Here is a 15,963-nt window from a genome sequence, read left to right as displayed (position 1 = left end):
GCAAAATCGTACTATCTGCTGTCCAGTACAATCCGGACACGAAAAAAGGCAATCCGGATGTGAAGAACCGAGTGATCCAGAAGCCGAGAAACCGAGAAATCCAAAATGGAGAACAAAATGACAGCTGCATGTAAACATTGCGCTTGTTCTCACGCACACCTACGTATGGAATAACTCGAAACCCGAAAGTCGTTTTTTTATTCGGACGGTTCCAGAGCCAAATCCGGAATAAAAAAACGCCATAAAATAAGTTAGTAGGTAATTTAAATCATCTAAATGTATTCTCGCGCAATACCTTTCATTTGAAGAAGAAGAAGTGTTTATAAAGTGTAATCGTGAAGTTCATCAAAAATAAATGTTTTGAAATATGAATTCCATCATCATTTCTTACTAAAAACCATATTGAAATCCATCCTTATACATGTTTACGGGTTTTGATCACCGCCAGTTGTTGTTATCTTTTTAAGTTGATATTTTTCGGTGATTGTCGAATCAAATAATAACAATTCTTTAACGTTTAACATGGCAGAGATTTAAAGGAATCCGTTGCCACTATTTTTAAGTTCAATTGAATGCAAAACTACAATGGGAGAAAATGAAGTCATGTAAAATTAAACTTCAGGACTTTGTCATTAATTGTAATTTCACAACCCTCGATGTTTTTTTAAATGCCCAATACAAATTTGTATCATAAGCGATGGTCCAATAATTTGCATCGTATATGATGTCAAATTAAACGACTCAATTTTTGCTGTGTATTGGTATGGTAACCCGTAAGCGTTTTGTAATCAAAATTGCAATAGGTTACGTCATCGATAATAACGCACACCGATTTTCCTCATACGAGACTCTAGACACGATGGACGGTGTTACGGGGGGATCCCACTTTTTTGCCACATTCCGAATTGGCAATCTTCTTACTGGCGTAAGCACGCATGACTTTCCGGACCAAACATTTGACCAACGGACACTATTTTTGCCCAGATTTTATTTTGCACACGAAGTTGCTTTCCTCTCCATACTTCGGAATCGAATTTTGACCGATTCAAAGTGTACTTCTTTTATTTTGCCAACTGAATCAGAAAAATGTGGGGGAAAGTACACCATTTGTGCACGATATATTTGCACTTTTCCGGGAAAATGCTTCTCATTTCTACGAAAATTATTAAACTGGAGCTCACGATACACAGAGATTTTTATTTAACTGTAAACAACAGCACACAGATGAAATCAGCTGGTTAACCGTCATCCGGAATGAGCAGGGCTGTGTCAAAATAGTGCTTAGACGTAATAAGATGTCCTATAGGTGGACTAGATAAAGAATGGTTTAATAATAAATTTTGAATTGATTTTTATGTTGAACGTCTTTTTAAATTGGTTCTTATTGCGATTTTATCCTCGCATTAGACTTATTGACAACAATTTCGTAACTCTCCTGTTTCGCCATCGATTTTGCATTTTTTTTCTCACCATTTTGATGTACGCATCTTGACTGTACACAAAATTTGAGCATAAAGTTTCTAATGAAGTTATCTTCCATTTCGAAGCCACTGCTTTAAATTCTATAAAATATTCGTTTTTCTATATAAGAAATTAACTTCGAGAATGAAATATCTGCTAAAATTAACATTTCTTTATTTTCGATACTTGTTTAATAATTTCACGTATCGCCATTTTGAAAATTCATTTATCAACTTTAAACGGTTACCATAGAAACCTTGGAATAATATTCGGCAATCAGTGTTTATTTATCCTCAAAACATTTTCAACTGTTTTTTTAACTTCTTCCAAAAAACATCAATTTTAACGGATTTCACTGAAGACCTTTCGATGCGAAGTTTTATCGAAGAGTTTGAAGTAGAGATGATTCTCTAAACATGAATATTCATATGTTTTCAATTTTATCTTATTCCAGATTTATGATTCTGTGCCTTGAACATTTAATTTCCATTTTGAATAAATGTTTTCAAACGCAACATCTGTTACATTTGAAAGAACTATTTGACAAGACTTCGTAATATTTTTTGTAAAAAACTGTAAACGTTCTGTATCTTCTTGAAACTTGAATTTAAATCTGTTTTTTTTTTGTTTTGCATTCTTAGTCTTAAGTGTTAATAATGTTGCTTCCCAATAGTCATGTGTGAAATATAAATTCTGCTTTTGATGAAGCAGATACCAAGTGATTAATGATATGGTCGGGATTCGACCAGACCGAACTGAATGCCATCAGCATTTTTCCAAGTCACTCGAGTTTAATGTACAAATATGTTCAACTATAGACAAAATCAGTAGAACTGAATAACCAGAATCAGTAGTTTATAATCCAAGGAATTCATTCCAGTGAATTATTTTAGATTTTTTGGCTTCGCATAAGAACAGCATGAGTTTTAAAATCTGCAGTCTTAAAATTTTCTAATGGCGTTCAGTTCGGTCTGGTCGAAGGCAGGCCATATGTTGAGAAGAGTTTTAATATCTTAATTTAATTTTTTCTAATCCAGAGATTTTTGGATGGTGATAGAGTTATGTGAATTAAATTTGCGTTTAGCAACTCTAATAAGCATTTCCATTTTGGTTTGATAATTTATTTTTTCACAATTATTGCACTTGATGGATTAACAATTATTGTTTGGAGATAACAGACCTAATGGTTATTTGATGGCAATATAATAATCTCATTACGTTTAAAATATTGTGTAGTCTCTGGGACAGCATATGAAAAAAAATCATAAGAGCTCCCCATGAAAACCAGCCCTGGTCCCCCAAAGGCTTAATCCGGCCCTAGTGAGAAAAAAAATAATCAAGAAAAACCAAAAACGTGACATTCTTCGTACGAACTGTCGCGTTTTTTTTTTTCAAATAAAAACCCAGGTACCTAAATCTTATTTAAAATCTAAAGGACTCTTATGAGAGCGTAATATATACGGTTATCAAATGTCTCAGTAGCTTAAGTTCTTGGTTCACCAGATTGACTGAAGTAGTAATAAGAGTGTACGAAGGACGAGAAAACGTATAAAATGAAAAATAACTACCGAAAAGGGCAAAGCCTGTGATTGATTTTATAAAACAGTGTAAACTTTTTAATGTAATTTATGAAAAAAAAAAAAACACTTTTCTTGAGGGTTAAGACAACAGGTTAATCACACGTTAAATAAAGCGTACAAAAAAAAATAAAACAAGATGAAGAATAATGTAGATAAAAATGATAAGAGAAGGAAAAATAATGGTAGAAGGAAGAATAAAAGATATAAAAAGAAGAAGCCAGAAGCTAGAAGGAAGGAGCAAAAAGTACTAAAAATAGAAGCTAAAATCAAAGCACTCAAATTGAGTACATTGTAGCGCTAGTTACTCTCAGGAATAATGGATTCAATTAATTAACGATTCATGAAAAATCTTTGAGGTCGTTAAAAATCCACCACCAGCTGGCAAGTGGCAATCTTCAACTTTTCAACCCTTCGACAAGATTGCTGCTCGCTCTCCACAAACCAACCAAAGTGGGTTAAAAAATAACTCCATCGTTGCCGTTAGAAATCTTCTGCGATAAAATCGCTCCCCCACCCTCTAATGTCGGCTAATGTAGGGCTATTTAATTTCGCTGCCTCCCCATTTTCGGGGTTGAGCTGACCATCTTATAAGTCTAGATGGGCTTCGGAAAATTGCGAGCCAGTCGGTCGTTAAGCTTAGTCCGCTCGCTGGATGAATGATGTCATTAAACCTTGCCGACGAGGCGAAGGAAGTTTAGTTGTATGCTCTGCCCCAATTTTCCGGGGCAGCCGATAATTGGGTTAATTTTTGGTTTGAAGATTTTACTGAACTTCCTTGCATTATTGATAAGAAAGTTGTATTATGACCGAGTGAAGACAAGGCCAGATTGATGTTGGTTATGGTTGATAATTGAGTAAAAATTTACAAATTTGCATTCCCGAAATTGTGTATCGAAATTAAACATGAAACTTCATTCCCTCGACCGTTATCCTCAATATCAGACAAATGGATAATTTTTCATCCATGTAAATATGATTTTGAATCTGAACAATGTTTATTTTTAAGGGGTTTTATTTCAAAAACTTACCTTACTCGCGTCTCCGTAGGGGAAGAAATTGCCGTAGATCTTTTTGAATTCCTCTACCGATAAGTGGCCACTGGGGCAGTCTTTTAGGAATCCTTTGTACCATTCCTGTATCTCAGCATCTGTTTCCAGTGACCAGTCCGGGTTCAGGCGATTGATGACGCGTGAATGGTGTTGCCAGTTGAAGATCATCCAAAAGAGAATGGAAGAAAACGAGAAAAAGAATTATTAGTCTTTTTAAGAATTAGCAGTTCAACCTTTATATTAGTGAAAGAATAAAGCACAAGTAGATTGGAAGCTTTCTTAGTGATTGTTGAACAATAAATGCAAATTTTTTGTTTTAAACACTAATCCAAATCAAATTATTTCATTTATAGGAGTATATTTTTGAGTCATATATTAATAAAAGTTGTGATATAAATTGAAAAGAATTTGCTAATAATATTTTTATTTCTTATTTCAAAATTCGTGAATGAATTTTCTATGATTTTAAAAGAATGCTGAAATATTAACTTCTTTTTTTAGTTTTAATTAATTATTTAGATAAGCCCCTAAAAATCAACAAAACTGTTTGAAACATATTGTTGTTAGTTTTTTTTTCAAGTGTGTTGGAAATAACGTGGCTCCTGAGAAAAATTGGCCCTCCTGAAGGCTAAAATTGACTGTTCGAAATTTACATACTTTGAACGTGACTCCCTTCACTAATGATCCGAGATGAAATTATTTCGTTTAATTCCACCGTCTCAATGTAAATTCCTTTTAAAATTCTAGACGATAAACAGCATCCAGTTTATTTTTATTGCCATACTCTTAAAGAGTTTGTAACTGTTATGTGTTTCTTCCACTAGCAACATTCTCCTGCAATCGCTTTAATTCAATGGGAAAACTTTTTTCTTCCGTATCCAATTCACGATTTCATTCAATCATAACAAAAGCAAAGCGTCTTACAAAAATTCCCACACCGTCTTTGAGCCGAAAGTATGGAGAAGGATTAGGACCAGAAGGAATGAAAAAGAAACAAAACCCTCGCCCAACTAGTAAAAAGGTAACAACGCCAACCAGGGAGAGTGTTGAGTTTTTGTGTTCTTTCACAACATGTTTTGACTGCCCGGGGCGAGGAAATGAATCATGTTTTTGTCTGCCAGCCCGATTTTCACGCACCACCTTGCATGGAAATACGTTCCCACACACACACGGCCAGGTATTCATGTGGATATTCAAGCTTCCATTCTTCGGGGGTTTCTTTCGAGAATGGAACACCACCTCAAACCTTGAATACCTTCTGCCAAGCTTTTGAATGGGAGCTGACTGACTTCTTTCGATTTGTTGGTTCTTCCGCTTCTTGGAGCTACAGTTTCCTTCCCAGCAATGAAATTGGAATACGGTTTCTCTGTTCTGTAAGCTTTGCTTTGGAAGCCCAGCGTGAAATGATGCTGTGTATTGAGGATACTTGTTTGGAATAGTTTTTTTATCCGTTGATCCATTTTCGATATCATGCATTTGTTTCATAACCTGACACGTGCGAAAAAACCATCAACACAATTGTTTTCACAGCAAAACGAATTGCCTATCAGTTTTATTTTATGGTTTTTCACCGAATTCAACCAACTCAAGAGTCAACACAAACATTAAGTTATAGATAAAAGCACCGATGGATCAGGTGAAAAATGATGCCTGATTTGAGAAAAGTCGGTGAAATTGTATTAATAATTTTAAACACAACCGAATATGAACCGTTTAAAATTAATAAGGAGTCTCAGTCAAATCAATATCAATATCGCAAAAGTTTCAAACATTTGTTTTAAAGTTTATTCAGCAAATTAACCAGTACTAGACCTTCTTATGTTTTTTTGTTCAAATGAGTTAGGCAATTGTTGATGCCGTAAAATAACATTAATTCGAATAACACAATTGGGAACGTTCGACCGTTTTATTTTTAACTAGCTGACTTTAACTTTGCTACACCTGCCAAAAACCAATGAATTGAGTGAAAATAATTTCATCATAAATTTTTTTTATATCTTTACAATGAGAGCCTTCACATCAATTTATTATTGGAATACAAAGAATATTAGATTCTCTAAAATATTTTTTTTTAACTTGATATGAAATTGTTTTTCAATTATGATTTTAAATTTGACATTTAGAACTCGTTTTTATTTCCTTTCTCTCCTGCAGTTTGGAGAGGGTCCACGACCCGCCATAACAGCTTTTTTCGTAACCAAATAACATCCCATTTCATATATAGCTCCATTTGCTTGATACATTTTTGAGCTAAACATACTTTCCTTCTTCCCGTTTCCCGAAGAAGGAGAGGTCTTGAATCATAAAAAAATCCTTGCATGTAAAATATGGTTTCTTTAGCTTAAAAATTAAAAAAAAAACTATATAAAACCTCCTCTATTCCTGATTCTGTACTGTATGGGATCTCTCCTTTAAAAATATAGAAAACACATTTCGTACTCCAATACGTTGGATAAGATCTCAAATTATTACAACAATTGTGCGAATTTCCTTTTCCGCTCTCTTATTCTTCACTGGAAAGTGAAAAGGGGTTTTTTTTTGTAATAACCATTGAATCATTTTTTGTACCCTTAAACTCTCCCCTGTAAAATTTGGTTAAATTCATGTGATGAGCTCTTGAATTATTCAAAACAAACGAATGACAGTTTTCTTCTCTTTTCTATCTCGTGATAAAAACCAAATCATTTTAGAGAAATTTCTTGTATTTTAATTCTCTTTCCAGTTTGTTACCATCTGCTCACTCGAGTTGTTAAAAAATGTATGGGAACTCCCCTTCCCCATTGCTATCGAATCAGTGAAAGGAGGAAGAAGCCTTAAACAATCAAAATTCTTCTCAAATACTCGCTACTATTTTATATGAATAAAAAGTTCTCGAGAGATCAAAAAATATTACTTAAAAACCTCCCTCCTCCTTTCCCTCTTCTTATTGAAGAGAAGGAGGGGTCTCGAAACATAAAAAAATCATTTCTCGTACTCGAATATACTCCCATAATAAATTTGTTTTTTTTTTTTTTTGATGGATTAGTTCTCGAGTAATGCATAAAAGGGAGACCCCCTTTTTCCCCTTCTTATCTACCAGTGGAAGGACAGATGGGTTGTGAACATCGTAGAAACTTGATCCGTTGCCCTATACCTTCCTATGTGAAATTTGTAATCGAATAAACCCTCAAATTGTATGGAAGACTCCCTCCCCCCCTTTTTGTATGTCGATGCATTCGAAGAGGGTGGAGTCCCAAATAATCAGAAAAACATTTCTTGTACCCAAGTAACTACCCATGTCAAATTTTGTTCCATTTGCTCGATTAGTTCTTGTTTCAGTATGGGAGGCTCCACCCTCTTTTCTACCTCCACTCTGGAAAGAGGTAGGTACCTCAAAAAAAATCTTCTTACACGTATAAACGGAACCAAATTTGGCATCCGAAACCAAATTGTATGAAAGCCCCACCCTCTCCCTGCATCCTATTTCCCCATTGGAAGGAGGGAGGAGCACCAAACCATTTAAGGAACATTTCTCGTAACCACATACACTCCCATACCAAACCAGATGATCAGATTAATCCACGATCGGTTCTTGAGTTATTCAAACATGTTTCTTTTGTTTAAGAGGCTCCCTCCGCCCTTCCAGAGAGTGAGAAGGGTCTCAAACAATTATAGAAACCTACCACGCCCTCAAAGACCCCTCCTGCCAAGTTTCACGCAAATCGGTTCATTTTTATATATGTACTAGCTGATCCCGTACGAACTTCGTTTCGCTTTAAATCATTGGTACGTCAAAATGAGTTTAGAAAATGAATTCGAAACATTCTTTCGACAATTTTGAGGAAAAAATTCAACAGTGTTTAAAGTCGCTACTGTTACTATTACTTGAAATTCAAATTAAACGGTTGATTGGTATTTTATATTAAAATTTATGTGAGAGTGCTTTCTTCTCGATCGGTTGCAAAATCTAGACATTATGGCTTGAGTCAAGATTTGAAACCTGAAAGCAAAAGAACGTCCTTCAAAACTCATATGCCGAAATTTTCATCTCAATCCAATGTAGAATAACGTCAAAATCGCAAAAACATTAAAGTTGGGTATGGACGACTCCTTCAGCCAACTTCTGATCCGTAATTCGAAACTTGAAATCGATTGCTGGTCCCTCAAAACACTCATGTGCTAATTTTCATCACAATACGATCTATAATAACGCCAATATCGCAAAAACATTAATCAGTGGATATGGACGACCCCTTTGGCCGACCCCTGACCTTTAATTTGATAACTGTAATCGATTGCTCGTCTCTCAAAACACTCATGTGCAAATGTTCATCACAATCTAATGTAAAATAAAGCCAATATCGCAAAAACATTAATCAGTGGATATGGACGACCCCTTTTGCCTACCCCTAACCCTAAATTTGATAACTGTAATCGATTGCTCGTCTCTCAAAACATTCATGTGCAAATTTTCATCACAATCCGATGTACAATAACGCCAATATCGCAAAAACATTAATCATTGAATATGGACGACCCCTTTGGCCGACCCCTGACCCTAAATTTGATAACTGTAATCGATTGCTCGTCTCTCAAAACACTCATGTACAAATGTTCATCACAATCCAGTGTAAAATAAAGCCAATATCGCAAAAACATTAATCAGTGGATATGGACGACCCCTTTGGCCGACCCCTAACCCTAAATTTGATAACTGTAATCGATTGCTCGTCTCTCAAAACACTCATGTGCAAATTTTCATTACAATACGATCTATAATAACGCCAATATCACAAAAACATTTATCAGTGGATATGGACGACCCCTTTGGCCGACCCCTAACCCTAAATTTGATAACTGTAATCGATGGCTCGTCTCTCAAAACACACATGTGCAAATTTTCATTACAATCCGATGTATAATAACGCCAATATCAAAAAAACATTTATCAGTGGATATGGACGACCCCTTTGGTCGACCCCTGACTCTAAATTTGATAACTGTAATCGATTGCTCGTCCCTCAAAACACTCATGTGCAAATGTTCATCACAATCCGATGTATAATAACGCAAATATCGCAAAAACATTAATCAGTGAATATGGACGACCCCTTTGGCCGACCCCTGATCCTAAATTTGATAACTGTAATCGATTGTTCGTCTCTCAAAACACTCATGTGCAAATTTTCATCACAATCCGATGTATAATAACGTCAATATCGCAAAAACATTAATCAGTGGATATGGACGACCCCTTTGGTCGACCCCTGACTCTAAATTTGATAACTGTAATCGATTGCTCGTCTCTCAAAACACTCATGTGCAAATTTTCATCACAATCAGACGGAAAATAACGTCAATAACGTGAAAACAATATTTGTCTTGTATGGACGACCCCCTTCAGAAGAGGTCGTCCAAAAATCTAAAAACATTTTTCATCATTCCTGGTCCTAATGAGCATCCATGCCAAATTTCAGATCTCTAGCTCTTAAGACGGCTGAGTCTATAGAGGACAAACAAACAAACAAACAAACAAACAAACAAACATACAGATAATTGCTTTTTATATATATAGATAAAGATTTGATAGGTATCACACCTCAGAAATAATTTTTGAAATTATTAATTTATTTCAACACGATTTTGCTTATTACTACCAAAATTTTTGTATTAAGTGAATAAGGATGTTTATGGCATATTTAAGCTGGTTGTACTCCATTTCCCCGAAAACCATTGCCCAGAATGAAAAACCACCAGAATTTCAATCACCAGAAATCTACTTCCCCAGAATTTTTTTATCCCAGAATGCACCATTTACCAGAATTTTTTTCCCAGAATGAACCATTTCCCAGAAAAAAATTCCACCAGAATAGACATTTCCCAGAAAATTTAATATATTTACTCAACCTGAAATTCAAAAAATACAAACAGATTTTTTCCACAAAAATTGGATTCCCATAATACTTTCATTTAAAAAATCATTTTGAAAAAATAAATTTCGAATCATATGTAATTTACATGAATTCATTAGAAAAAAATAAATAAAAATACTAGAGGAAGAAATCTGGGATTTGTGCCATTCTGGGAAATGTTCCATTCTGAGGAAAAAAAAAATCTGGGAAATGGTCCATTCTGTGAAAAAAAATTCTGATGAATGGTGCATTGTGGGGAATTTTTTGCTGGGAAATGGTTCATCCTGGGGTTTGATTTCGGATATTTGTCATTTTGGGAAAAAATCATTCTGGGCCAAAGTTTTCGGGTAAACAGGATACAATCATTTAAGCTTATTAATTTTTATTTATTTATAATTTTGAAAGAACAACCAAGTTTGTTCTTTAGCGCTATTATCGAATACATAGGTACTATTTTTAAATAAAATAAAATTTTACATTTGCACTTGCTTTGCCAATCATCACACATTGAAATTCAGCAAAACAAATACCATGAAAGAGTATGTTTTAATCATGTGAATATTGTTATGAATGAATGACTCAAAAATATCCCCTTGTTTCTGAAATAGATTCTTGTTAGTATTTTCTTCAAGACAAACTATTTGTTGCTGTAATATATGTAAGATTCCTTCATCAAGAATGACTCAGTAGAATTTCATCTTGCTAAATATGTACGAACAAATTCACTGGACAAAATATATTGAATCAGTTCAGAAAGCAGTAGAAAGATTCACAAAAATAAATATTATAGATTTGAAAACAATCATCATTTGAAAAAAAAAAAAACATTTTTTTATTTTAATGTATTTGTCTGGTTAACATAAATTTTTTTGAGCAAAGTCACATCGAATTCAAACAGTTTTCGGTTCCTAAAAATCAAGCGACTGCATCAAAAAATTGTCTTATTACATTAACTTTTTTGATGTTTTATCTAAAATTCTCTCACTGAAACAATGTATTTAGATTTTTTTTTATATAAGTACGAAAGTTTTTTTTTTAATATTCGATTAGAGATTTCAATCACTGCCACTGCCATTGTCTGTTAAGAGTTAACTGCAGGGAAAATCTACAATTTGGAAAAGGAATGGTAGTTTTGGTTATGTGTCAATGGAAAAATAAAATTTTAGTTGAAATATTTCATCTGAGCCTATGTTCTTTAAGCTTGAAATAAGCTTGTAAACTCTGATTTTTTATTTTTATTGACACTTGTTCCTTTAAATTTGTGCATAGTTCCATTATAAAATTGTTGTTGTTTTGGTTCCTCAAGGTTTTCAAACTGTGCTCTCTAGATTCAAATTCAGAAGTTTGACTTCTGTGTTCTACATGGCATAAACTCCATCTGAAATCTTCATCTGTTTTGAATTTAGGCAATCGAGATTAAAATTCCAAAATTTTGGAAAAATAACCCCAAAATTATATTTTTCTAATTTTTTTTTGTAGGAATACTGGATTTAGTGATAAGAGTTAAAATCTTTTTGGAGGCTCAACGTGTTGAACTAATATTCAAAATCAGTAACACAGAAAAAAAAATACATCACGGGGAATTAAAAATTAGAACTCTTGAAATAGAAAACAGAAATTCGAATCAGGCATCCATAACTGAAACCACTATCATACAAATCTGAATTTAGATGATAGTTTAGAGATTTATAGTTAAAAATTCCCAAATAAAATCTTTTATTTTCGTCCTTAAAACGGCTTTTGATACAATTGTGGATAGTTAGCATGCAATTTTTAATATCTAATTTTAATCTTTTATATGCTTTATGCTTTACTCATATTTGAAATTATTTTCGAATGTGACTGCCGAATGATGAACATCTTTGCATTTACCCTGATATTTCTTAAGTATATTCTATGCATATTCTATGGTTAGAAATATGTATTTACAAAAAAAAACTCAAAAAAAAAAGTTCTAATGGGTAAGAAATAAAATTCTGAAAAAATGCACTGATGCATTTTTATGTAACAAACAATGTTAGGCCTTCCAATTAAGGGGGGGGTAGGGTCTAACATTTTCAAAAAATCGATTTTTTTATTTTTTTATTTTCTTATTGTAAAACATTTCAAGAATGTTGTGTCAAATTTTCAAGTCAATTGAAGCAAAACTGTAGAAGTTATAGGCCTTTATCTCCTCCTATCTAATACTGCAAGAAAGCAAGAGCAGAAACTTCAAACGCGTTTTTCTCGAAAGCACATTTTTAAAGTCCGTGGACATCGTCATTTGAAAACTACTTATCCGATTCTTTTCAAATTTGGAACATATTTTCTACATATAAAATACCAGACCCCAACGTTTTTCTTTTTTGATTTTTTTACTTTGGGGAGATTTTACAGGTGAAAAATGGCGGATTTTTAAGTAAAAAATCGTAGTTTTTACTTCAAACAGCCACAAAAATTTCATAAAAATATTTTTAAGTTAAATAAAAACGTTGGGGTCCAGAAAAACATCTATAAAAAATATTTTGCTCTGATTTTTTGACTTCAGATGATTCTGTGCTGAGATACAGTGTCCACCGCAAATCCTGTTTTCTAAAAGGCATCCTCGAAAATGCTCCGTCACCGGCTCATTTTTCAATATTTTTCTACGAAAAAATTACTAAATGTTCTTTTAACAATGCTTTGTATAATGCAAAAAATGTGAATACATTTGTTTGAACGATAGATCCAGAAAAAAATCGTGAAAATGGTGTTTTTTTATACCCGTTATACCCTACCCCCCCCTTAAGCCATTAACAGGTTTTTCAACGGTTTTAGATCAAATCTAGGTATTATAAATTTTAAAAAAGAACTATAACATCTCCAACGAGTATAAAATCAACATTAATCCTTCCACTATTATTGTGTCATAAAATTAAATAGAAGCGATTCTACGCCAAATTGACTCAAACATAAATCCATCGATTACTTTTGTTTGTGTCTTTTATCGTATGAACTATGCGGAATGTAAACGTGCCATTAAAGATTTTCGTGCTGCCTAATGAAAATTGGAAATTTAACCAGATTTCTAAAATATATTTTTTTTTATCATTTTACGTATATTTGGACGGCATCCATGATCAGCACTTTTGCGATTGCCTAACAGAGGTGCCGAACAGAATTTGATTTATTTTTCAGGACTTTTCTAGATTGCATAAACAAAGCATAAAAAGGTGATGAGACGCCTTAATATTTGCAACAAAAGCGAGCATTTTCTTGGCTGGACTGCAGTTCATATCGAAAAACACCATTTACCTAAATGTCATCTGAACCGAAGATTACTATTGGATAAAGAGGTTCGACTATTTTATTGAAGATTCGTTCGATGTTCTAAAAACTTAACTACAAATTCGATCCTTATTGACATTTTTTTTGAAAATCAGGACAATTGAGGATATGTTAAACTCGAAAGTTTTCCAAAACGGTCCACTTTTTTGGTGGACGAATTATGGAAAATCAGGACAACTGACATCTCTGATCAAAGCTCCGAAGAAAAATTACAGTGTTAGGCTTCCATTTCTGTCGCCAGATAGCGCTATTCTTGTCTCCCATTTTTTCATTTGGTGGTGTCCTTCAAAAAAGGTTGAGGGGTCATAATCTAACATCTCGTTATGCCCAAACATATTTGTGTTATAATTTAAGAAAAATATTTCGAAAATGATAGAAATTGTGTCTGTTTTATGTTAATTTTGTAAGGGACCCCATTTCTCATTAAAAATATAGAAGAAATTCAGTGAAATATTTAATCTTGGTAAAGAATCCCATATGTATGGACATTTTTAACAAAACCATTACGTAATATTTCGAGTGGCCTCGTATTATTCGATGATTTTGTATGGGAGCCCTCATTCCTCCAAGTTTTAGCTTCTTTACGAACCATTCTTGGCCTCTAAAAACCAGGATATCACAGTTCACGTCAATCAGATCACCCGTTTTCAAATGATGGTGCTACTAACAACTTCATTTTTGTAGGAGTACATATTTCAATACAATTATTCGTCCAGTTATACTGAAATTCGTTTGTGTTCTTCAAGTTTCTTTTCAATTTATTTTTATGAAAATCGCTAAATGATTATTCTAGTTCCTTCGTGTTTCACCTAGATTTCGTTTTCGTAGAGTGTAAGATCACTCATTACAAAAAAATTTTCTGTCATGTCAAAACTTGAATGTTTACCAAATTTCATAAAATCATATGAGAATTGTATGAACTTTTTGTCTAATATTTTCACCTCCCATCTAAGAGCGGAAGTTTAGCCATATTAAAAAAAAAATCCTTCTTTTTTAAAAAAATGCTTATGAAACAATTTTTAAGAAAAATCATCTTAAGATTGTGGGAAAAGTCGCTAAATTTAATAAATCAACTTGTCATGTCAGAACATCCTCGTGTACCAAATTCAATGATTTTTTTTTGGTTTATTCATGATACTTTACCAAATTGTGACATTCGTGTTTAGAATTTTAAGAATGGTACATAAAAATTGTATGCGTTCAGATGTTTTTGTATGAAATTTCTATGGGAGCCCTCCGGTTCAAAAGCAACAGGGGTCATTCTGAAAACTAAATCAATTTCTTCTGTGAAATCATGCTTCTGAATCAATTTTTTTTGAAAATTACCTAAAAATTGTTTGTCATACTTGTTGTGTCATATTTTTAATTTAATTTGTATGAGAGCTATCCTCCTATAAAAAGTGAGATTTTTAAAAATTTTTACAAACCATGTTAGGCCCAAGTTTTTTTTTCATTGAAAAACTCAAAATGAGAATGTAGTTCGTATTCATGAGAGGTCGAAAATTAAGAACCACCTTAACCCGCATTAAAGTTGTCCTTTGCTATTTTCCATACGATTTGCTCCAAATTTTTTAAAATTTATCACGAAATTTGGGAAATTGAATTCAAATGAATTTATAGCTTTGAAAAATAAATGTTATGATGGTTGTTTTTTTATCCTCTGCTTCATTTAAATCCGTTTTAAGGATAATTTGAATCATTCTTATTAACAGTGACGAAACAAACACTGTTTGACAGGTTAAATACCGGAGGAGATTTGAAAAGCCATAACATTATCTATACTGATTTCTTGGATGACGTTGGTGGTGGTAGATTCAACTCTATCTATATCTACCACTTTTAGTTGGCTCGTGCTGTTCTACCCGCTCAATTTCACCATCTTCCATTACTTCTTACATCCTATCCCAAGTAACGATTTTAGCTTTATTATGGTCAGCAAAATTTCGTTTGGACTATAGCATTAATCTTCATAATAAGCTAAAGCGCATTCTATAACATCACCTGGACTCTAATAAAGCCAAAATTAGGCTATTTGGCCCTACCCTAGAAACGTCATCAAGACATATCATTGTTGGTCATCAATGTTGGTCACCAAAGCTTTTAAAAAGCTATTATTAAACATGTTAGAAATTTTTGTTTTTTTCGATTCTGTGAGTTCTCGAAGTTTTTTTTTCATTTTTTCCAGCAACCATAATGATTGATGAATGATGATTGCATTATTCAGATATGATCTGGTAAAATTAATAGCTAAAAAACCAATGTTTTAACCATATAATGAGCGACTTTTCTACTGCCAGTCAAGATTTTAGGTAAAATGTGTATAAAATAGTATCTTAAAATAAATGCGCCTCGTCAAATCTGATGGTCAATCATGATGGAATTGATGGAAAAAGGCCTGAAAAAATATTTTCCAATGCTTGCATTGTGAATCCATCAACATGGCGTCATTTTGTGCCCTTCGATTTTGCAACCAACATGGCGTGAGTCAATTCATAGTTTTATTATGGTTAAATGATGACCCCAAAAAAAGCTACGATTTGACGTTTCTCTCGCAAGCCAACCAATTACACGCTAAGGATGAGTTCCTCATGTCTGTGTTGTTAATCATTAGTACAGTAAATGAGGACAGACTTTTGGAATGCAAAGGGATTGGTTGTGAACAGAGGTACCAGGTCG

The 15,963-nt window shown here is 33.4% G+C and overlaps 1 protein-coding gene across 3 annotated transcripts in view; it reads right to left on the bottom strand.

Moving 5' to 3' along the window:
- Positions 1-15,963, bottom strand: part of LOC129754530 (neurocalcin homolog) — a 424,186-nt gene that overhangs the window by 6,106 nt on the left and 402,117 nt on the right. For all 3 annotated transcript variants that reach the window (XM_055750660.1, XM_055750662.1, XM_055750661.1), the window contains exon 3: positions 4,070-4,188. In XM_055750660.1, the coding sequence (XP_055606635.1) occupies positions 4,070-4,188 (119 nt within the window). The remainder of the gene's footprint in view (positions 1-4,069; positions 4,189-15,963) is intronic.

The sequence above is a fragment of the Uranotaenia lowii genome, chromosome 3 (genome assembly GCF_029784155.1).
Source record: "Uranotaenia lowii strain MFRU-FL chromosome 3, ASM2978415v1, whole genome shotgun sequence".
Taxonomy (NCBI): domain Eukaryota; kingdom Metazoa; phylum Arthropoda; class Insecta; order Diptera; family Culicidae; genus Uranotaenia; species Uranotaenia lowii.
Note: the sequence above shows the minus strand (reverse complement) of the source record. Positions and strands in the feature narration are given on the sequence as shown.